General features: G+C 37.4%; 2 protein-coding genes and 1 long non-coding RNA gene across 3 annotated transcripts; 2 read left to right on the top strand and 1 right to left on the bottom strand.

The window, feature by feature from the left end:
• Positions 1-426: 426 nt before the first annotated feature.
• LOC134211304 (Golgi to ER traffic protein 4 homolog) lies at positions 427-2,058 on the bottom strand. Its single transcript, XM_062688049.1, has 2 exons — positions 1,356-2,058; positions 427-1,211 (listed from the first exon to the last, which is right to left on the bottom strand). The coding sequence occupies exons 1-2, from the start codon at positions 1,716-1,718 to the stop codon at positions 552-554; spliced, it is 1,023 nt and encodes a 340-aa protein (XP_062544033.1). The 5' UTR covers positions 1,719-2,058; the 3' UTR covers positions 427-551.
• Positions 2,059-6,548: 4,490 nt separating this feature from the next.
• LOC134211300 (uncharacterized) lies at positions 6,549-6,993 on the top strand. The gene is made up of 3 exons (XR_009978995.1): positions 6,549-6,650; positions 6,729-6,782; positions 6,856-6,993. It is a non-coding gene; the product is annotated as an uncharacterized LOC134211300 (long non-coding RNA).
• A 6,808-nt stretch (positions 6,994-13,801) lies between these two features.
• On the top strand, positions 13,802-15,753 carry LOC134205799 (E3 ubiquitin-protein ligase MARCHF5-like). The gene is made up of 3 exons (XM_062681394.1): positions 13,802-14,031; positions 14,135-14,776; positions 15,144-15,753. Exons 2-3 carry the CDS (start codon positions 14,157-14,159, stop codon positions 15,562-15,564), a joined length of 1,041 nt encoding a protein of 346 aa, XP_062537378.1. The 5' UTR covers positions 13,802-14,031; positions 14,135-14,156; the 3' UTR covers positions 15,565-15,753.
• The last annotated feature ends 9,214 nt before the right edge of the window (positions 15,754-24,967 follow it).

The raw sequence follows: 24,967 nt of genomic DNA, 5'->3' as shown, positions 1-24,967 counted from the left end.
GCAAAAGTTCAGCTCTCAATAACCTCAGTGTAACTTCTGGTCTTAGCCGATTTCAGCCAAATTTGGAACACACATTCTTCATATTAAGGAAACGACGATAGTGGGTCAAAGAGGGAAAAGGGGAGGGTGTGGGGAGTGGTATTGTTTAGTTATCGATCAACTTAACCCTTCATCGAAATCATGGTTTGCCCAGTGAAAAGCAATGATTAATGTGTTTCCTTCTGGATGGTGAATGTGATCCCTTCTTTAAAAATATACGTTTGCCCGGAATAAAACACCGGTGGTTGTTTTTCCTTCTTTAGAAATAGACGTTTATCCGGAATAAGACGAGTTTGAGTTTAAACCCCCTTTTTCAAAATCAGTCAATGTTTTCACATAAAATCTGCCTTCTTTTAAAAATGATGAAGTATCAATAAAAAAACACAGTTATCCTGTTGACCAATTGGTTTATTCATTTTCCGATTGTGAAAAAACTGCGAATCAAACTGGCAACTCCGAGCAAGGCCGGGTACATACTGCTAGTCAAAAATAAACTTTACCACTCATCAATCCTAATCCAGGTCCTCTTTGACTGCTGGTGCCGAACCGGCAACGGCACGAGGATGACTCCCACCAGCCGGTTCATCTTCCAAATCATCGTCCAATCCTTGGAAGAACTGGTTTAACAAATCTCCAAATATGCCACCCATTCCTTCGGTTTGGGGCCGCTGTGGCTGACTGGCCCCGAAGAATATCATCCCGATCTTCTGCAGATACTTCTCGTAGGACGGATCTCGTTCCAGCGAAGGTTTGTAGAGGTCGCAAAGGGTCCGGAAGACAATCAACTTCCGTTGATTGGCCTCGATTGTCCGAAGCAGGAAAAATATAAAGTTCAGCAGCGGTGTTATAAACGGTGGCTCGGTGCAGGCAATTTTCGGATGGTACTTGGTGTAGGTGGCAAAGGTTTCCGCCGCCGTGGAAGTTTCCTTCAGGCAAAGCTGCTGCAAGATTACCTGCGCAATGAAGAGATCCATCTCGGACGGAAATCCCTTGGTTTGACTAAGTTGAACCAACATGTGGCCACAACCGCTCCCGTCCTTCGATAAAAGAAAGTGGTGCCGTGCCTGTGCCAAGTTATCCTCATTCCACATTATTTGCGCAATTAACTTGTGCATCAGTGGGTGCCCGACTTGGGACTTTGATACCGAGGCGCTCCACTTGACTGCTTTCACCTGAAAGTCGATAAAATTGTGTAATTGAGAATGTGGTGCTAATTAGCTGCGTGTTTCATTACATTAGACATTCGGTTCTGCTCAAATAAAATGCTTATGAAGCCATGGGATCAAAACACAATCTACAATCCTTATCTTACTTACCAACAATGTTTCCCGCTCGACCACACTCGGCAGAATCTTGCTCAAAAGCAGGGCAATCTTCTGCATCCACTTCTCAGCGTCTTCCGTAATTTTACCTTTCTCGAGTGTGTCCACTATGAGCAGACCGAGATCGGCCCCGCTCGTGTGCTGATCGTGATTCACCAGGGTCAGGGCTCCCTGGTATAAAATGTCCAGCAGTTCTTCGTACTTCCTCAGGGACAGATATCGGAAGTACAACATCCGGTACATCTGGTGGGCCTCGTAGTAGTTCCCGGTCTCAATAGACGATTCCAGCTTGGCCAAAACTCGCGATACACCGCGGGCTACCGGAACGGCTCCGGTCGCCGTGGTTTCGGTGGCCATCACAGTTCTTCCGAAAGGCCCTTTCCGCTTTCTCCAGAATACTCACCACCAACGAAAATCGATTTTTTATACCAATCCGACTCTCCTCTGGTGCCGAGTTGTTGAGCTCCTCTTGATGATGCAAACAGTTGAAAATGCTAATGGAACCAACCCGAGGTTTCTTCGTCACCACATGCGCCACATCGAAACGTATCGGGAAGTTACCTTAAATGTTGCAAAGCTGCGAAATTTTATGATTATTTTCGATTTTTCAACTTCGAAGCTTCCAGAGAAACACCATCAAAACGCAAGGAGATGACTTTTTATACTTTTTTTTTCTTTCTTTGATGTGCGGCGTTTGACAGCTGGTTCGGAACTCACGGAACTCAAAAATTGAGTTCGCATATGTTCATCATAAATTACGTTCGGCAACTACAGTAAATCCTCGCTAATCCGACAATTTTGGTACAGGCCTTTCATGCACACTCAAAAATATTGTAACGTTAGATGTACGTGAAAGTTAGTGCATAATATAAAAAAAATATAAATATAATTCGAATACCTCATCCAGTTTATGTGGGTCAGAATATGTAAATCACAGCTCACTATTGCCGATTTCACGAATTTGAAGAGTTACGTATAGATTGTGATTTGCCCGCTTCTTTTTCTCACACTCACTCTCATTTCGGGTTGATCAATTTTTGTTACTGAAATTTACCCAATTATAACCCATTACTTGTTAGTCACATGTAAGCGTGTACACTAAATCGATTCCAGCCATGATTTGACGTCTATTTGTTTTCAGATTGAGCACTCACACACAAATATTATTCACGGAAAATCAAACTTTTTTGAGTGTATTGAGTGTGAGAAAAAGATCTCGCAGAACTCTTATAAAGTGCAAAAAGCGCAATATATGCTTTCTACATAATATTCCAATGACGTATACCTGGGTGTCATATTGATTCTACGTGAATCTGCCCGCATCACAGCAGTTTTCAAAAAACGAGATTTTCCTTTGTTAAAAAGCACAGTGAAAAGGCAAAATGGCTGAACGCTAACTCTAGATCAGGATTCGTGGCCCATTCTTGATATTCGTGTAAATTTGTCAAGTTAAATAAAATCAAGGTAAATAAAATCTATTTTTGAACTTTATGTATTTTAGTTTTTGTTGCATAGCTTGCAGCATGCAGAAAAAATTTACGGTAGATTCAAACATATTCTATAGGTAAAATCAAAGGATATTTTAGTTACTAGATAAAGATTGTCGCTGTCGTCGCTGTCCGGAACATCTTTTGCTGGCGAGGATAGGGGAGCTAAATGTCAAAGAAGGAAAATCCATACGATTTGACAGCTTGGTACCCAACATGTTCCGGACAGCAGAACTAAGGGAACCGAAGCGACAATCTTTATCTATACATTTCTCTTTCAATGCAGCTGAAGCATCGTTTTGTTGCGTTTGTATCATATTTTTTAAATGTATCCAGCTTTTTACACGGTAGTGCCATAAAGAGTTGAATCACCCCTTTTGACATATGCTGTGTCCACCATATTTTTTTAATAAAATAATCTTAGCAATCTGTGACAAATAAAAAATTTCAGTGAAAACTGTCATTGTTTTAATTGAAGATATAACTTGGCTTTGAAACATGGTTTGATTTTTAAAACAATAGTTTTCTTAATAACATATTTTTATGTTTGCTTCGTCTAGGTGCGAAGATCATAAGCTTAGCTTGACAAATATGTATGTTAAGCACGCTTCTAAGCACACAATTGGTTTTTTCCACGGTTTTTCTTCCAGGCACCGTATTATTTGAGCAAAGCTAGTTGTCCCGGAGGGTGCGTATCTGATAGCCGAAGCCTGAGATCTGAAGCCTGCAGAAATCTAGTAAAATGTTATTTCACGTACTTCGTCCTGAAGCAGATTTCAACAGTGATTTTAATATATAATCCATAATCAATTGGGGTCACAAGATAATTTAAATATAAATTATGATTGAACTCCTAACTTCTTGCCACCCACCCCAACTCCCCCATAATAATTTATTTTTATATGCATACCCCCTTATATTTTAATTTTTTTTTAAATTAATTTGATATTAATACAATATCTATGAGTAAAGTAATAATTGTTAATTCACGGTAAAAAAACAGCTAGACAAGGATAACCAAGAGGAAAAAAGATATGACATGCGGCTAATAATCACTCGGGTATAACTTTCAGGGGTCACTTCCACATCGAATTCCAATCGAATTGCTCTCATTGTATTGTATTTGGTGTAAATTGTGTAACGATCTGGCACTTTGATGTCTTCAATGTTATCTGCTATCACATGCTATCCAGAAGTCACAAAAATTCAAACCGTTGATCAACCTGAAACCTCCTCATGCTTGTATAACAGAGTGTTTATTTATATCGTTGAATATGAAATCATGTGAAGTTGTGAGCCGTGAGCCGATCGAATATATCCGAGACTAAGTTCCGTTCTTCCCAAATTCTTAGGACTCTCAGAAGAGTTTCAAGAGACAGCCGTTGTGTTCTAGAAGTTCAGCCAAAAAATTAAAATTAGTTCACAGCAGATGTCAAATTCGATTCACCCTTTGTTAGTTTATGGCTAGCGTAAAAAGCTGGATAATACTTTTTTTAATTTTACTTCCAATTCCCGTTGCACTCACAACGCTACAAGTTTATTTAGCAAATCATTGGCTTAAATACGTATTGAGTGACTAAACACTTCCATTTTCTTCATTTAGATTGACTACTGTACTGTCGCGATTCGCATAAAAGTCCCATGTCGATTTTCGACGGTTTTGATTTTCTTCCAGAAATAAGCTAAAAATGACCTCATCTTTAAGAAAAACTGATAAAATAATATGCTTTGTTCTAGAAATTTGAAAATCAAAACACACTTGTGTTGTCTCATCTTGCTAATTATTCGCATAACAGTCACATTCCAGGTTTTGCCACACTTTTTTACAAAAAATAAATATAATTATGGTCCATTTAATAGTCCCATAGCAATGTATGTAGATACAGAATATTGTGCCAAATTTTCAGAAAGATTGCAGGTTTCATGAATTTATTAGAATTTTTTGAATTTCTCCATGTAAAACGAGTTTGAAAAATTCAAGGGCATATTACTCAAGTTGAAAAAAACTGACATGTGACGCTTATGCGAATAGGGGCAGTGTATTCCTAATAGAATAGAGCTTGAGGACATAGAATGGTAATCAATAATTCATAAGAAAAAAGTATAACAATGGTTTGCTGAAAGTAATCGAATTCAATCCGTGTTTTGTGTACAACTCCTCCAATGCCTCCGATTGTAAACAAATATATAGGAGGAAGACAGAAAAGAACTATTTTCTACATGTGGCCCTAGTGAGAATTTAATTTATTGAAAAATCAGAATCCCTCATGTGGAACTAAAAAGATTAATCATTTTGCTACATACATCCATTTGTGAATTTTCTCAAGAAATCAGAAAACTTATCAAAACTAAATTATCATAAATGGATTGATGATAGCAGCGGAACTGGCATAACAGTTTGTTGAGTTGTTAGAATAAAAAGTATTTATCATAGGTAAGGATTTTTTTAAACAAGCTTTAATTAAACCATTAAATTGTAGTCCGCAATTGAGTGTTTCTTCTTTTTGTGCATTTGTAATATTACCTAAATTATGATAAATTAGTCCTCATTCAAGGTAAATTTAATATGAGAAGATGAAGTATTAGCCCGTAGTAAACAAACTGCGTTGGTATGGCCAAGTACGGCTCTCAAAAAATGCAATTTGCTGAGGAAATCTGAAACACATAATATTTTTTACGTATGTATATATTATTGATCGAATTTACCGTGAGTGATGCGTAATCAACATGTTTAACATTCTGACAGACTGATTCTTTGATTCAGAGATTGCTATGATGCTGATGGAATAAAACAGTGCACAGCATATGTCATGTTTGAATCACCCCTCTCCAAATTTATGGCTAGCGTAAAAAGCTGGATAAGCAATAATTTGATTTATTTGTGGATCCATATCGATTATAAGGTAGCCTTACACCTCGGGATTTTGGCCCGCGGATTTTTATCCTATGTATTTTTACATATGCGATGTTTTCGGGATTCGGGCACAGAAAATCAAAATGCCGGCCCCAAATGCCGAAATGTGCAGGGATAAGGATGGGAGCATCTCGACGGACGAAAGTTTGGTGATCGAAAGGTGGAAGCAGCACTACGAGGAACATTTGAATGACGCTGAGAGTACAGGCAGTGAAAGTCAAGGCAGCGGAGGAGATGACCACGTCAGTTCAGCGGGCGATGGAAACCAACCAGCCCCCACCTTGAGGGAAGTTACGGATGCCATCCAACAGCTAACGTCCAATAAAGCAGCTGCCCGCATAATTAAAAACGATATGCAGTTTTGTTGTTACTATTCACATGACATAAATAATATTGTTACTATTTATACCATTGTCGATTTAAAATGTGACTATATGTTCAACTAGAACAGGTAATATAACACATTGTTAAGCTACGGTACCATATGCAATAATTTCATAATTTATTGTTTCTTTACAATTTGTTATTATCCACTATGTTGGAAAAATACGATAATTTACTTTTAATTGCTTATAGTTGACACAGTAACAATATGGATTATTGTTTCAAAATAATCAAGTATCTTCTGAAATTTTTAATTTCAGTGTGGTTTCCGAGGTGGTTTCACGCAAACTAGAGGAATTATATCATTCAAATATAAAAGTACCATACACGATCCAGTTTTCCAAAAAGTGTGTGTGTTTTTTTAATAGAACGTATAGTGCTCATGCATTGTGCAGCTGCCATGTTAGATTTTGGTGGATTGCTCGAGAAAGTTACGGTTCTTGATGCTCATTATTTAGTTGATTATTTGGATCGTAAATTGTTTATTGCACTGAACAAAAAAAGGTAAGTAATAGAATTAACAAAATTTAAATAAAGTAGCCTATGATATTTATAATCTGATGTTTTTTTTGCTTCCAATAGTTCCTGCTGGTTGGATTTGTGGCAGTCAGACGGGTTGTTGTCGATTTTTCTTCGGTAAGTTTCTTTTACGTACTTTAAAATTGCATGCATACTTAGACTTAGTAATTCTTTCATGCGTTTCTTGTAGTCAACATGGTTCTGATGCACGGATGCGGCTTAATTCCGGACACGCGCGACCAGAATATATGTAGTATGAAGTGTACTATGTACTAAGTGTTTTATAGTTTCTTCTGAAGTTTAATCTGTTAATAATATTGCTTCTGAAACGGTGCTTATGATGTAAAACTACCTATTCAGTTTATAGACAATAAAATGTGTATATTTAATAGCAATGTAAATATCGTGTTTTAACTTTATAATTGAGGAAAATAATGAAATGGTCTTCTTACTTCTGAATGATATGATATACGGTGTGCCATTTTTTCTCCTATCATACTATTGTATACATACCGCACCCCATATTGTATCTCATGAAAAACATGGATTATAACTGTACTATACCATATCTTGTATTGCTAAAAAAATGTACTGGAAAATGAAAGTTTTTATATTGTAATTATACTTAACCGCCTATTACCCATATAGTCGATTTGCTAAATACAACATAACATATTGTGAAGATGATTTATGATGAGGTTAGCTTATCTTACGTATGAACAACAATCAGTATAGTAAGGGTAGTGTTATTTATAATCATGTATGATCAGAGAAACGGTACAGTTATGGTTCAGGATTATGCGGGTGGTAAGGATGGTATCGGAGCTGAGCTCATCAAGATGGGCCCGGGAAAGCTAGCCACTTCCTGCACAAATTGATAGTCAGAATCTGGGAAACTGAACAGCTACCGGAGGAGTGGAAGGAAGGGGTTATATATCCCATTGCCCCATCTACAAGATAGCCCAAGCAACCAGAAGTTCGGATAAGAAGGGCTATTTTGGCTTAATCAGCTCTCATTTTAAGTAATTTTGTGTATGGTGGGAGCGTAAAAGTGAACTTTAAAGTTCCGTTAAGGATGCTTGGAACTTGATGTGAACCATAGTGAACCAATTAGTTCGGTTAAGAGTAAATTTAAGTAAAATCTGAACTTCTGGTTGCTTGGGAGGCGACAAGCTGGAGTGTGAGAACTTTCGAGCGATCACCATCCTTAATGTCGCCTACAAAGTGATATCCCAGTCCCAGATCATCTTCCGTCGTCTGTCACCATTAGTGAATAGTGGACCAGATCTTTACTGTACGGCAAATCCTTCAAAAATGCTGTGAATACCAGGTCCCAACGCATCATCTGTTCGTTGATTTCAAGGCGGCATACGACAATATAGACTGCTTAGAGCTATGGAAAATTATGGATGAGAACAGCTTCCCTGGGAAGCTTACCAGACTGATCAAAGCAACGGTGGATGGTGTGCAAAACTGTGTGAAGATTTCGGGCGAACACTCCAGTTCGTTCGAATCGCGCCGGGGACTAAGACAAGGTGATGGACTTTCGTGCCTGTTGTTCAACATTGCGCTAGAAGGTGTCATGCGGAGAGCCGGGTGTAACAGTCGGGGTACGATTTTCAACAGATCCAGTTAATTTATTTGTTTCGCAGATGACATGGACATTGTCGGCCTAACATTTGCAAAGGTGGCAGAACTGTACACCCGCCTGAAACGTGAAGCAACAAAAGTTGGGCTGGTGGTGAATGCGTCAAAGACAAAGTACATGCTAGTGGGTGGAACCGAGCGCGACAGGGCCCGCCTGGGAAGCAGTGTTACGATATACGGGGATACCTTCGAGGTGGTCGAGAAATTCGTCTACCTTGGATCCTTGCTAACGACTGATAACAATGTTAGTCGTGAAATACGAAGGCACATCATCTCCGGAAGCCGGGCCTACTACGGGCTCCAGAAGAAACTGCTGTCAAAAAAGATTCGCCACCGATGTACAAGACGCCAATAAGACCCCCAAGTAACACGGTTTGTTGTATGAGTGTAAAAAATACATCTTTCGAACATATAGTATGTTACGTTTTGGTATGAAAAACTGCTTTGATTACTTTCACACGACCCAAACAGCGCAAAAATTATCGAAATTTTCAACATCTTTCAGTTGCAACCTTGTTTTTGATTGCACATTCACAAGACTAAACTTAAGTACTAAGGATGTTTTCAGTAACCGACTTTCAACATGGCTCTGTCAAATTGAATACCAAAACAAAAATGCTGTCCAACACGTTCAAAGAAATAAATTTTATACAAAAAACTAATGAAAACAAGCATGCATGAAATGATGAACACCATTTTAATAATATTAAAACATATAGGTTCAAACTGAATAAATAAATCAAATTTGTTTCGAAGTGTCGGTCGAAACATTATATGCGGCTCATGTTTCATTGGCTAACTTTTCATTTTACTTCTTCTAAATTCATGCGTCATTGATTGAAGAAAAATATAACTATGCCAAAGCATCATTTTGAAATTGATATGTAAACAAATTCTCGAATCTGCAAAAGAAAAACAATATGGCGAGTTTTCGATAAACAACAGGGTCGATGAAGAACGTTCATAACATTGATCTTAAAATATGTTGAAATTATGTTAAACTTTTATCATTGCGTATATATTCTGACAAAATAAATGTCAAAAAATGAACATGTTATGACATTGTTCGTAAAATCTTCCTGTAGACTTGTTTTATGTTGTGAGAATGTAAAACGAAACATCTCAAAAAACCAAATAAATGTCAAAAATTGACATGTTATCAGCAAGTTGTGAGAATGTAGTATGAAACTTCTTCTCTGATCAAATTGCTGTATGTTTTGCAAAAACCTTATCATAGCTTTCCTTGAACGTAACATGTTTTGTATTTCATTTTCCCGACCTTTATTCAACATCATTATTAGATCTTAGTTAATAATGATGTTTTCGGTGTTACTTGGGCCGGTTATCCTCTACGGACATGAAACATGGACAATGCTCGAGGAGGACTTGCAAGCACTCGGAGTATTCGAGAGACGGATGCTTAGAACCATCTTTGGCGGTGTGCAGGCAGACGGTGTGTGGCGGCGAAGAATGGACCACGAGTTCGCCCAGCTCTACGGTGAACCCAGTATCCAGAAGGTAGCTAGGTAGTAGGAAAGGTAGCCGGAAGAGTACGATGGGCAGGGCATGTTGCAAGAATGCCGGACAGCAACCAACTTGAAAAATATTCCTATTTTATTGACACGCAAAACAACTTGTGTAAAGATAAACTTGACAGATCAATAAACTTTGTTGAATTGGTTCATTATTACATAATTTACGGGAAAGTGAAAGGTGTAAAGGCAGCCTCACACCTTGCCATGCATTTTTACATATGCGATGTTTTTGGGATTTGAGTACGGAAAATCAAAATTCCGGCCCCATCCAAAATGCACGGGACCAAAATCCGGCGGAAAATTTTCCTGAGGTGTAACATGGGGCACACACTTGTGGTATTCGTACCATGGTACAAGGCGACAAGAAAATAATTTCAAGGCTATTTTTAATGAAGACAATAATGGTATATGGCACTCATTTCAAGATTTTTGAACCATGGTTGGTACCCCCGAATAAAAAATACAGTAGAATAACAATACAATTTATTGTAACACTACTATTAATAACATTAAATTGGCAATAGATTGTATTGTAAATGAAACCATAGAAATACATTAGAATGCATTGTTATGAACCATTTACTCAAATGTAAATGAAGTTTTCGCAATAGAATGTACGGGTTGTTAAGTATCATAACTATATAAAATCTTAGATTTTTCTAAACATTTTTTTCGTCACACAATAGAGTGTATGGTTAATATATTGTTGAAATATCCGAACAAAACTGTTCAAAATACAATGGATTGTATTGTACTTGTATAGTAAAACAATACGATTTTTGATTTCTCAGTTGTGACAGCTTTACTGTTCAACAATGAAATTTAAAGGGAAAAATGCATATTTGGCGCTTTGAGGCAAATATTGTTATATAGTTTATATGCAATGTAAAGAAACGTTTCAAAAGTTATCAATGTATGAATCTTATGTACGAAAATGTTTAAAAAACAATTGCAAGTATTGTTACATTAGTGAAATATGTTGATGTATTGTATCCTCAGTGTGGATACAATCTGTGCAACCATCAAGAAACAATATATCCTATTGTATACCGTACATTGTATGGTAATTCAATTGTTTACACAATTGAACCAATAGTACATTTTTATCCGGGCCACATATACGAAAATGTACGCAAAAGAAAAACCAAAACAATATTCCGTGTATAGTAGAAAATCGAAAATTTGTTTTCAATAAAATGAAATATCTGCAGTTATCAGACGTCGCAACTCATTTCTGATTAGTGCGCATGATAGTACATCCATGCGTGCATGATGCGCACTACTAATGAAATATTTCAAATTGTCGCGATTCGCGTCGCAGCACGAGTGCTCAATCGCGCGGTCCGGTTTGGTGGCGGCCCGACAATAATTAAAATCAATATGACACATGTACGTACAGGGGGAGGGGGGTCAATATATTGTGACAGAATGGGGGAGGGGTTGAAAATATCGAAAAACGTTGGACGTAATTTTTGAACGATCTCCTTCACCCGCAAGAAAAAAATAAATAAAAGGCCTGTTGGCTCGGTTTCGACCAGAGATGCCAGATTTGAAGACATGTCTTCAATTTGAAGACATTTGAATCACTGTGAAGACATTTATTTCGTGAAGACATTTTGAAGACTTTTCAAAATATTTGAAGACTTATCTACTTATTTGAAGATATTTGAAGACAATCAATAAACCAGCGAATAGAAAATACAATTTTATTATTTACTTTCAAATTCTGCGACTTCTATATGCAAATTATGTAAATATTACAAAAGTTATAATAGTTTTTGTCTCGGGCTTAGAATCTTAAACACATAAAAAAAATCTAAAAAAATACATTCACACTAGCCGATTGATAACTGCAACGCATTTTAGGCTTCATAAGCACTTAAAAAACTCCCGATAGCAACATTCGTTTGAATTTTCTTTAGCGGCGGCAGCGTTTTCGGCGTGTCCGTAAAAAGGTATTTCTATCATTATATCGGAACGCATTGACCGATCTAATTTACGGCAAAAATAGACTGAATTCTTCTATGACTTGCTTTAATCTATTAAACCGTTGAGCTAAAACCAGACTTTTTTTTTCTAAATTCCTTCTGAATTCATCTGATCTTTTCGGAATTTCCATGTGACATTCCTCCGAATGTCCGTCGGGAAACTCTTCGAATTTTCCGTGGATTTTCAATAGAATTTTCAGTGAAAATTAAAAAGATTTTTTCGAGTAAAATAAGAAGTTCTAAAGAAAATTATGAGGAATTTTTTGTCTAAATTCAAGAGAATTGAATTGAAAATTCAGTATAGGTTATCGAAGAAATTAATTATTTCCGTAAAGATAAAAAAAGAAATCCTCATAAATTTAAACTGGAAACTATTTTCAACAAGTTATTCTGAACACCCACAATAAATCTCTTAATTTCCACAGAAAATTTGTCGAAATGTCAAAGAAAAATTTAAATTGTTTTAACAGCAGAAATGTATCCATTCTCAGAATTTTCATGGTAAATTTCGACAGGAAAATCTTCTTAAAACAAATTCTGAGAAATTCCACAAAAAACTGGAATGGAATGGAATTTTAGAATCGATGGAATTTTAATAAAAGACTCAGTAGAAAATTCATAGGAAACATGTTTCACTCTTTCGTCAAATTCTTCCTCGAATTCCATGGCAATTCTTCTAGAAATATCTTTGGACATTCTTCCAGTATTTTCTCTGAGAATTCCTCTATGAATGTCTTTAAAAAATCGTTCTTCTATTCTTTCTGGAATTCCTTCTGTAGTTCCTCCTGGAATCTGTCCGAAAGTTTCAGGGATTTCTCTTGCAAGTATTCCTTTGTAGTTTCCTCTAGGATCTCCTCCGTAAGATTGTCCAAAAAATCCTGCGAAAGTACATTCAAGAATTCCTTCGGAAAATCCTCCGGTAGTTCATTCACGAATTCCTCCAGCAGGTCTTCCAGAAATTCTTCCGAAAGTTACCCAGAAATTCCTGCGGTAGCTCCTCCAGGGATCCCTCTGGAAGTTCCTCCATGAATTCCTTCGGAGGTTTCTCCAGGAATTCCTTTGGAAGATTCTCCAAGAATGTTGCTGAAAGATTCTCCAAGAATGTTGCCGAAAGATTATCCAAGAATGCCTCCGGAAGTAATACCTAAAGAAGCTCCTCCAAGAATTCATCCAGAACCACCTCCATAAATTCTTCCGGAAGTTGCGTCAGGAATACCACCGGAAATTCTTTCAGTAATATCCTTCAGAAATTCATCAGGAAAATCCTTCAGGAATTCCTCCAGAAAATACCTTCGTAATTTTTCATTGATGGACTCAAACAATTAAGAAAAAGCACTCAAATGTAGTCCAAAAAACATCCGGAATTCACCCTGAACTTTCTACAGGAATTCCTTTTCAAGTTCTTCCTGAAGTTGCTTCAGTCCAGTCAAGTCCTTTGGATGTTCCAACAGGAATTCCTCGGGAAATTACTTCATTAAGCACCATCCAGAAGAAATTAGTAAAAGTAGAAAGAAGCTCCATCAGAAATTTATCCGGAAATCGCTCCACAATTTTATCTGGAAGTTAATTCAGAAAATTTTCTGGATGTTTCTTCAAGTATTTCACAAAAAGTCTTGAATCTCTACAGGGTATTCTTTAAAAAAAAATGGAAGAATCCCACGTGGAAATTCAGTTAAAAATCCAGTGGAATTTTACCCAAAAACTCAGTAGAAAATTCAGGGGAAACTCGTTATAAACAAGGAGATGATTAAATTTACAACCAATTGGATTTTGAAGTTTCTCGATGATAATAATCATAATTTTATTATTGAAGACATTTGAAGACATTTTTAAACGACTTCGAAGACATTTGAAAATATTTATTATCTGGCATCCCTGGTTTCGACGGCTCACTCGCGAGACCATCGCATTTAGCGGCTCAGATCTCTGTTGAGTTCCCGTGAGCGATTGTCAAAAACTGACGGCATTCAAAACGAAAATGCAAACCAAAAGAAAAGGGCACGCAAGCAGAAACGAATGACGAAAGTTCGAGGAAGTGTCGCAGTTTGGTAAAAATATTACAAAACACATCCATTATTTTCCCATTTTGTGAAAATTTGGATTCTTTTGCGTTCAATAAGTGACATAAAAGCGAAGCTAAGCATCTGCTGTAACTTCGCAAAGTGAAATTCTGAGTTCGTTTATTTTATTCAGCAGGTAAGATCTGTGCAGGGAATGGGCAGTTGATGTCCTTATCAGGTGAAAAATGTTACTCATCGACTTACAACTGATGCAATTCCGTTGCTTTTGATAACAATAGGTAAACAAGAGCGTCCGGGAAAATGGCGTCAACACAAAGCGTAAATGCCGAAGCGATAGCAAATTCTATCGCAACCATCAACAGCAGTCCGGCCCAGGACGGAGACGAACGGTACTGCTGGGTTTGCTTCGCCACCGACGAGGACGACAAATTGGCTCCGTGGGTTCAGCCTTGCAACTGCCGTGGAGCGACCAAATGGGTCCACCAGAGCTGCCTGCAGCGCTGGGTCGACGAGAAGCAGAAGGGCAACACATTCAAACGGGTCAGCTGTCCGCAGTGCCAGAGCGAGTACATCATTGTACTGCCCTCGATGGGGGCACTGGCAAACGTACTGGAGGGGATCGATACGTTGATCAAACGGGTAAGCCCGTTCCTGACGGCCGGGGTGATTGTGGGGTCGATCTACTGGACGGCGGTTACCTACGGAGCGGTTACGGTTCTGCAGACTGTCGGGTACGACGAGGGACTGGCACTGATGCAGCGGGCCGAACCGATCGTTTTGCTGATTGGGCTGCCAATGGTTCCGGTAGGACTAATTTTAGGTCGAATGATACGTTGGGAGGAGTTTGTGCTGCGGTTTCTGCAGACCAAATCGTTTAGCGTTCGAAAGTTCCCGATGTTGAGCTTACTGTTGCCAATTTCGTAAGTAACTTTTATTAACCTGCTTGTTGTATGTGTATCACGCTCGAGTAGGATCTCTTTCTCTTTTGAAGTTTAATTTCTTGTTCTAATAACTAGTCAGACGTCCTGCATAGTATTATGACTTATTTCGTGATTGTTTTAACGATTCAACAGTTTTTTTTCCTTTTATTGCTATATTATTAACATGTTAGGGATTTATACGTAGTTTACTAAATTGCTAAAAGAATGAAGAAAATGTATCAAACATTCTCGTATACGAACAAAAAATAATTCTTTGAACTGTCTCTCCCTGGTTTATTTTTTTAGATATTGTTTTTGCAACTAATTGCTTATTCAAATGATTTTTTCTACTTTCTATATTTAATAGAAACATCGAAGACGACCCCCTTTACAGCGGGTCGCTGTCCGGCGGTGGCAGTAGAAGTAGTGGTGACGGCGGAACACCGCCCGCCCAGAATCAACTTTCACCGGGAACTGTGGTGAGTGCAGATCCGTTGTCTGCCACCCGTGTCCTGTGTGGTGCCCTGCTGCTTCCCACCGTTTCCTCGATCGTGGGTCGAGTGTTCTTCGATTCCATTCGGAACAACTTCCAACGGGTGCTGGTCGGCGGGTTCGCCTTTGTGGTGGCGAAAGGTGTTCTTAAAATCTATTTCAAACAAAAGCAGTACAATAGGAAAAAACAACGCCGCATCCTGGATTACACAGAGGAGAACAAGCAGAAGTACCTCGCAGGGAGCTCCCAACATCCGGTCGGGCATGGTCAAGCCGGGCATCGGCACGGACCGTAGAGGAAACGTGTTATATTTTTTAGATATTTTTCCTTCATCTTTAATGTCCGTTCCGTGGCTGATAGAATTCTATCTAGGATATCACTTTTATAAACTGTTGTGTAGCCAGCGATACGATACTCTAGATGGATCATTTTCCTATGTCTAAACTACTGAGAAGACTAGATAAAGAATGTTATCTATGTAAAATAGGGTGGCTCAAAAAGCACTTTTTCAAATTTTTTGATGGGCCGCCCTCTTATTCGGTTCTATTTGATGCCCTGATGCTCTGGAGAAAATTTCAGCCAAATCGGCCAACGTTTGTGCGGTGCTAAACTCGTTGGAAGTTTATATGAAAAAATGTATGCAGAAACATCCAAAAACAGTGATTTGCAGTTGGACGGCACAATTTACGATCAAGATCCATGATACTCATTCAGTTCTTGTAGAATTAAATACAGAATGTTATGCTGAAAACCGCGAGAAGATTAGAGTTTTTTAGGCAAAGATATTAGCATTTCCCTGGAGTGTTGTAGGGGTGAATTTATTTCTTTTCAATGGTAAAAGAAACGAAATTTACTAAAACCCCACTTCAGAGAAATGCTAATAACTTAGCCGGGCAAACTCTAATCTTCTCGCGGTTTTCTGCATAACATTCTGTATTAAATTCTTCAAGATCTGAATGAGTGTTATAGTTCTCCATCGTAAGTTGTGCCGTCCAACTGTAATTCACTGTTTTTGGATGTTTCTGCATACATTTTTGTATATAAACTTCCAACAAGTTTAGCACCGCCCAAACGTTGACCGATTTGGCTGAAATTTTGCCCAGAGCATCAAAGCATCAAATAGAACCGAAAAAGAGGGCGGCCCATCAAAAAAATTGAAAAAAGTTTTTCCCATACTAATTTGAGCCACCCTAATGTAAAACTATACAACATAATACTGTTTCTGTAAATAAACATTTTTTATTCTTGCAAAATTGAGCTCAAACATTTCCACTTTGACTTTTTTGAACCAATTGAGGAATTTCCGTTGCAAAAGTACGACCAGACTCAGGCTAGCGACTCATCTTCAAAATAAAAATTCCCTGATTTCTCCAGTTTTTTCTCCAGAGTTTTCAATAAATTCCAGGATTATAAAAATACGTCAAATACATCAATAACAGTTGTCGAGGTTTTAGTTATACATGGTGCAGGTGATTTGATTTGATTTTTGAAAAGGTATAAATACCTGACTTCACTTTCTTCTCGTTGTCCCGTTGATACTGGCGGCAATCCTTCTGAATGTTGCCCACCTTTTAGTAGTGGCAGGCTAGCTTCTTCTTCCCTGGTCTAACTTTCATCTCGGAATCGGATCCCGGATCCTTGCTTCTTTGCAGCTTCGTCCTGAAGTTTCGGCTTGACAAGTTCCAGGGTGAGTTCGTCGTCCGAACGGCTTTCGGAAGCGGTAGTCAAAGTGCGATGTAGAACGTGCTTGGCAGGCTTCTCAGGATCATCGCGACCATGCGATTTTCCTGCAGTTTCTGTCCGTGCGTCGTTTGCGAGATCTACTGAAGAGCTCCTCCATGCCGAAGATGTGTTCCGTCATCAACGTGTTGATTTCGACCAGCAAAAGTTCCACCTGGAAGCGCCAGCTTTAGTACAAAGGCGTACGATTGCCAATCCGGAGATGGCGAGTTCGATTCTCAGTCCAGTATAGGATGTTTTCGGATTGGAAACTTTCTCGACACCCTGGGTATAGCGCATCAATTGTACTTGCCACACAAGATACACCTCATACGGGCAAAGAAAAGCTTTCAACTAATAACTGAGGAAATGGAAGTGGAAAGCAGGTCCGATTGGATTAAATTTGGATTGGATTTCGGTTGAATTTGAATTGAATTCGGATTGGATTTGAGTTGGATTTGGATTTGGATTGGATTTAGATTAGATTTGAATTGGATTTGAATTAAATTAGGATTGGATTTGAATTTAATTTGGTTTGGATTTGGATTGGATTTGGGTTGGATTTGGTTTGGATTTGGATTTGGATTGGATTTGGAAAAGATTTGCATTGGATTTGGATTGGATTTGGGATGTTTTCGCACTGCATTTGGATTGTAATTGAATTGGATTCGAATGAATTTGAATTGGATTTGGATTTAGATTGGATTTGAATTAAATTTGGATTGAATTCGGATTGGATTTGAATTGGATTTGGATTGAATTCGGATTGGATTTGGATTGGTTTTGGATTGGATTCAAGTTGGATTTGGTTTGGATTTGGATTGGACTTGGATTAGATTTGAATTGGAATTGAATTAAATAAATTAGTATTGGATTTGGAATGAATTTGGTTTGGATTGGATGTGGGTTGGTCTTGGTTTGGATTTTAATTTGATTTGGATTTGGATTGGATTGGATTTGGAAAAGATTTGCTTTGGATTGGTTTTTGTTGAATTTGGATAGTATTTGGATTGGATTTTGGTTGGATTTGAATTGGATTTGGATTTAGATTGCATTTGGATTGGATTCGGATTGGATATGGATTCGATTCGGATTGGATTTGGGTTGGACTTTGGATTGGATTTGGATTGGATTTGGATTGGATTTGGATTGGATTTGGATTGGATTTGGATTGGATTTGGTTTGGATTTGGATTGGATTCGGATTGGATTTGGATTCGATTCGGATTGGATTTGGGTTGGACTTTGGATTGGATTTAGATTGGTTTTGGATTGGATTTGGGTTGGATTTAGATTAGATTGGAATTAGATTGGATTTGAATTAAATTTCGATTAAATTCGGATTGGATTTGAATTGGATTTGGATTGGATTTGGATTGAATTCGGATTGGATTTGGATTGGTTTTGGATTGGATTTGGGTTGGATTTAGATTAGATTGGATTTGAATTAAATTTGGATTAAATTCGGATTGGATTTGGATTGGATTTAGGTTGGATTTGAATTGGATTTGGATTGTTTTCGGATTTGGACTGCATTTGGATTGGATTTGGATTGGATTCGGATTGGATATGGATTCGATTCGGATTGGATTTGGGTTGGACTTTGGATTGGATTTGGATTGGATGTGGATTCGATTCGGATTGGATTTGGGTTGGACTTTGGATTGGATTTGGATTGGTTTTGGATTGGATTTGGGTTGGATTTAGATTAGATTGGAATTAGATTGGATTTGAATTAAATTTCGATTAAATTCGGATTGGATTTGAATTGGATTTGGATTGGATTTGGATTGAATTAGGATTGGATTTGGATTGGTTTTGGATTGGATTCAAGTTGGATTTGGTTTGGATTTGGATTGGGTTTGGATTTGGATTGGATTTGAATTGGAATTGAATCAAATAAATTAGGATTGGATTTGGAATGAATTTGGTTTGGATTGGATGTGCGTTGGTCTTGGTTTGGATTTTAATTTGAATTTTAATTTGATTTGGATTTGGAATGGATTTGGAAAAGATTAGCTTTGGATTGGTTTTGGATTGAATTTGGATTGGATTTTGGTTGGATTTGAATTGGATTTGGATTGCATTTGGATTGGATTTGGATTGGATATGGATTCGATTCGGATTGGATTTGGGTTGGACTTTGGATTGGATTTGGATTGGATTTGAATTAAATTTGGATTGAATTCGGATTGGATTTGGATTGAATTCGGATTGGATCTTCTTCTTCTTCTTCTTCTTCTTCTTCTTCAATGGCTCTACATTCCAACTGGAACTTGGCCTAGCTTTTCAACTTAGTATTCTATTAGCATTTCCTCAGTTATTAATTGAAAGCTTTTCTATGCCCGCCATTGCATGAGTATGTATCTTGTGTGGCAAGTACAATGGATACACTATGCCCAGGGTGTCGAGAATGTTTCCAACCCGAAAACATCCTAGACCGGACCGAGAATCGAACTCGCCATCTCCGGATTGGCAATCCTACGCCTTTGCTCGCAAAGCTACTGGAGACCCCCCGGATTGGATTTGGATTGGTTTTGTATTGGATTCGAGTTGGATTTGTTTTGGATTTGGATTGGACTTGGATTAGATTTGAATTGGAATTGAATTAAATAAATTAGGATTGGATTTGGAATGAATTTGGTTTGGATTGGATGTGGGTTGGTCTTGGTTTGGATTTTAATTTGAATTTTAATTTGATTTGGATTTGAATTGGATTGCATTTGGAAAAGATTTTCTTTGGATTGGATTAAGGTTGGATTTGGATTGGATTTGGGTTGCATTTTGGTTGGATTTGAATTGGATTTGGATTGGATTCGGATTTTGATTGCGTTTGGATTGGATTTGGATTGGATTCGGATTGGATATGGATTCGATTCGGATTGGATTTGGGTTGGACTTTCGATTGGATTTGAATTGGATTTGGATTGGATTTGTATTGAATTTGGGTTGGACTTTGGATTGGATTTGGATTTGGATTGGATTTGGATTGATTTTGGATTGGATTTGGGTTGGACTTGGTTTGGATTTGGATTTTGATTGGATTTGGATTAGATATGGATTGGTTTTAGATTGGACTTGGTTTGGTTTTGAATTTGATTTTTAATTTGATTAGGATTTGGATTGGATTTGGGTTGTACTTGGTTTGGATTTGGATTAAACCTGGATTGGATTTGGATTGCATTTTGGTTGGATTTGAATTGGATTTGGATTGGATTCGGATTTTGATTGCGTTTGGATTGGATTTGGATTGGATTCGGATTGGATATGGATTCGATTCGGATTGGATTTGGATTTGGATTGGATTTGGATTGATTTCGGATTAAATTTGGATTGGATTTGGGTTGGACTTGGTTTGGATTTGGATTTTGATTGGATTTGGATTAGATATGGATTGGATTTAGATTGGACTTGGTTTGGTTTTGAATTTGAATTTTAATTTGATTATGATTTGGATTGGATTTGGGTTGGACTTGGTTTGGATTTGGATTTGGATTAAACTCGGATTGGATTTGGATTACATTTTGCTTGGATTTGAATTGGATTTGGATTGGATTCGGATTTTGATTGCGTTTGGATTGGATTTGGATTGGATTCGGATTGGATATGGATTCGATTCGGATTGGATTTGGATTTGGATTGGATTTGGATTGATTTCGGATTGAATTTGGATTGGATTTGGGTTGGACTTGGTTTGGATTTGGATTTTGATTGGATTTGGATTAGATATGGATTGGATTTAGATTGGACTTGGTTTGGTTTTAAATTTGAATTTTAATTTGATTAGGATTTGGATTGGATTTGGGTTGGACTTGGTTTGGATTTGGATTTGGATTAAACTCGGATTGGATTTGGATTACATTTTGGTTGGATTTGAATTGGATTTGGATTCGGATTTTGATTGCGTTTGGATTGGAATTGGATTGGATTCGGATTGGATATGGATTCGATTCGGATTGGTTTTGGGTTGGACTTTGGATTGGATTTGGATTGGATTTGGATTGAATTTGGATTGGATTTGGATTGAATTTGGGTTGGACTTTGGATTGGATTTGGATTTGGATTGGATTTGGATTGATTTCGGATTGAATTTGGATTGGATTTGGGTTGGACTTGGTTTGGATTTGGATTTTGATTGGATTTGGATTAGATATGGATTGGATTTAGATTGGACTTGGTTTGGTTTTAAATTTGAATTTTAATTTGATTAGGATTTGGATTGGATTTGGGTTGGACTTGGTTTGGATTTGGATTTGGATTAAACTCGGATTGGATTTGGATTACATTTTGGTTGGATTTGAATTGGTTTGGATTCGGTTTTGATTGCGTTTGGATTGAATTGGATTCGGATTGGATATGGATTCGATTCGGATTGGTTTTGGGTTGGACTTTGGATTGGATTTGGATTGGATTTGGATTGGATTTGGATTGGATTTGGATTGAATTTGGGTTGGACTTTGGATTGGATTTGGATTTGGATTGGATTTGGATTGATTTCGGATTGAATTTGGATTGGATTTGGGTTGGACTTGGTTTGGATTTGGATTTTGATTGGATGTGGATTGCATTTGGATTGGATTTGGATTAGATATGGATTGGATTTAGATTGGACTTGGTTTGGATTTGGATTTGGATTAAACTAGGATTGGATTTGGATTGCATTTTGATTGGATTTGAATTGGGTTTGGATTGGATTCGGATTTTGATTGCGTTTGGATTGGATTTGGATTGGATTCGGATTGGATATGGATTCGATTCGGATTGGATTTGGGTTGGACTTTAGATTGGATTTGGATTGGACTTGGATTGGATTTGAATTATTTTTTTTTCTTGTTGGGTACATTTTCCACTGCGACCAGTTGGTTTATCTATTGGATTTGGATTGAATTCGGATTGGACTTGGATTCGATTCGGATTGGATTTGGATTAAATTTGGATTGAATTTGGGTTGGACTTGGTTTGGATTTAGATTAAACTCGGATTGGATTTGAATTGCATTTTGGTTGGATTTGAATTAGATTTGGATTCGATTCGGATTTTGATTGCGTTTGGATTGGATTGGATTTGGATTGGATTTGAATTTAATTTGGATTGAATTCGGATTGGATTTGGATTGAATTCGGATTGGATTTGAATTGGATTTGGATTGGTTTTGGATTGGATTCGAGTTGGATTTGGTTTGGATTTGGATTGGGCTTGGATTTGGATTGGACTTGGATTAGATTTGAATTGGAATTGAATTAAATAAATTAGGATTGGATTTGGAATGAATTTGGTTTGGATTGGATGTGGGTTGGTCTTGGTTTGGATTTTAATTTGAATTTTAATTTGATTTGGATTTGGATTGGATTGGATTTGGAAAAGATTTGCTTTGGATTGGTTTTGGATTGAATTTGGATTGGGTTAGGGTTGGATTTGGATTGGATTTTGGTTGGATTTGAATTGGATTTGGATTGCATTTGGATTGGATTTGGATTGGATTCGGATATGGATTCGATTCGGATTGGATTTGGCTTGGACTTGAATTAAATTTGGATTGAATTCGGATTGGATTTGGATTGAATTCGGATTGGATTTGAATTGGATTTGGATTGGTTTTGGATTGGATTCCAGTTGGATTTGGTTTGGATTTGGATTGGGCTTGGATTTGGATTGGACTTGGATTAGATTTGAATTGGAATTGAATTAAATAAATTAGGATTGGATTTGGAATGAATTTGGTTTGGATTGGATGTGGGTTGGTCTTGGTTTGGATTTTAATTTGAATTTTAATTTGATTTGGATTTGGATTGGATTGGATTTGGAAAAGATTTGCTTTGGATTGGTTTTGGATTGTTTTCGGATTTGGATTGCATTTGGATTGGATTTGGATTGGATTCGGATATGGATTCGATTCGGATTGGATTTGGGTTGGACTTTGGATTGGATTTGGATTGGATTTGGATTGAATTTGGATTGGATTTGGCTTGGATTTGGATTTGGATTGGATTTGGCTTGGACTTGAATTAAATTTGGATTGAATTCGGATTGGATTTGGATTGAATTCGGATTGGATTTGAATTGGATTTGGATTGGTTTTGGATTGGATTCCAGTTGGATTTGGTTTGGATTTGGATTTGGAATGGACTTGGATTAGATTTGAATTGGAATTGAATTAAATAAATTAGGATTGGATTTGGAATGAATTTGGTTTGGATTGGATGTGGGTTGGTCTTGGTTTGGATTTTAATTTGATTTGGATTTGGATTGGATTGGATTTGGAAAAGATTTGCTTTGGATTGGTTTTGGATTGAATTTGGATTGGATTTGGATTGGAATTGAATTGGATTTGGATTTGGATTGAATTCGGATTGGACTTGGATTCGATTCGGATTGGATTTGGATTAAATTCGGATTGGATTTGGATTGGATTTGGGTTGGACTTGGTTTGGATTTGGATTAAACTCGGATTGGATTTGGATTGCATTTTGGTTGGATTTGAATTGGATTTGGATTGGATTCGGATTTTGATTGCGTTTGGATTGAATTTGGATTGGATTCGGATTGGATATGGATTCGATTAGGATTGGATTTGGGTTGGACTTTGGATTGAATTTGGATTGGATTTGGATTGGATTTGGATTGGATTTGGATTGAATTTGGATTGGATTTGTATTTGAATTTTAATTTGATTAGGATTTGGATTGGATTTGGGTTGGACTTGGTTTGGATTTGGATTTGGATTAAACTCGGATTGGATATGGATTGCATTTTGGTTGGACTTGAATTGGATTTGGATTGGATTCGAATTTGGATTGCGTTTGGATTGGATTTGGATTGGATTCGGATTGGATATGGATTCGATTCGGATTGGATTTGGGTTGGACTTTGGATTGGATTTGGATTGGATTTTGATTGGATTTGGATTGGTTTTGGATTGGATTTGGAATGAATTTGGATTGAATTTGAATTGGATTTGGATAGCATTTGGATTGGATTAGTATTGGATTTGGATTGGAATTGAAATGGATTTGGATTTGGATTGTATTTGGATTTGGATTGAATTCGGATTGGATTTGGATTTGGATTGAATTCGGATTGGATTTGGATTGGATTTGGGTTGGACTTGGTTTGGATTTGAATTGAACTCGGATTGGATTTGGGTTGGATTTGAATTGGATTTGAACTGGATTTGGATTTGTATTGAATTTGGATTGGATTTGGATTCGATTCGGATAGGATTTGGATTGAATTCGGATTGGATTTGGATTGGATTTGGATTGGATTTGGGTTGGACTTTGGATTGGATTTAGATTGGATTTGAATTGGATTGGATTTGGATTGGATTTGGATTGGATTTGGATTGGATTTGTATTGGATTTGGATTGGAGTTGGATTGGATTTGGGTTGGATTTGGATTGGATTCAGGTTGGATATGGATTGGATTTGGATTGAATTCGGATTGGATTTGGGTTGGACTTGGTTTGGATTTGGATTGGATTTGGGATGAATTCGGATTGGATTTAGATTAGAATTGGATTGGATTTGGATTTGATTGGATTGGGTTTGGATAGGATTTGTACTGGATTTGGATTGGATTTAGATTGGGTAAGATTTGGATTGGATCTGGATTGGATTTGGATTGAATTCGGATTGAATTTGGTTTGGATTTGGATTTGAATTGGATTTGGATTATATTTGGATTGGATTTGGATTTGGATTGGATTTGAAATGGATTTGGATTGGATTTGGGTTGGATTTGGTTTGGATTTTGATTGGATTTGGATTGCACTTGAATTGGATTTGGATTGGATTTGAATTGGATTTGGATTGGATTTCGAGTGGATTTGGATTGGATTGGATTGGATTTTGATTGGATTTTGTTTGGATTTGGATTGAATTTGGATGGGATTTATGTTGGATTTGGTTTGGATTTGGATTGGAATGGTTTGGATTTGGATTGGATTTGGATTGGATTTGGGTTGGATTTGGTTTGGATTT

Source organism: Armigeres subalbatus, chromosome 1 (assembly GCF_024139115.2).
Source record: "Armigeres subalbatus isolate Guangzhou_Male chromosome 1, GZ_Asu_2, whole genome shotgun sequence".
In the NCBI taxonomy this organism is placed as follows: Eukaryota; Metazoa; Arthropoda; class Insecta; order Diptera; family Culicidae; genus Armigeres; species Armigeres subalbatus.
The sequence above is the reverse complement of the archived record's forward strand: the minus strand, read 5'-3'. Positions and strand labels throughout refer to the sequence as shown.

Coding starts and splice junctions, on each gene's coding strand:
- LOC134205799 (XM_062681394.1), top strand. CDS start 14,157: ATGGCGTCAACACAAAGCGTAAATGCCGAAGCGATAGCAAATTCTATC. Junction 14,777..15,143: donor AGCTTACTGTTGCCAATTTC/GTAAGTAACTTT, acceptor TATATTTAATAG/AAACATCGAAGACGACCCCC.
- LOC134211304 (XM_062688049.1), bottom strand. CDS start 1,718: ATGGCCACCGAAACCACGGCGACCGGAGCCGTTCCGGTAGCCCGCGGT. Junction 1,212..1,355: donor TCGAGCGGGAAACATTGTTG/GTAAGTAAGATA, acceptor ATCGACTTTCAG/GTGAAAGCAGTCAAGTGGAG.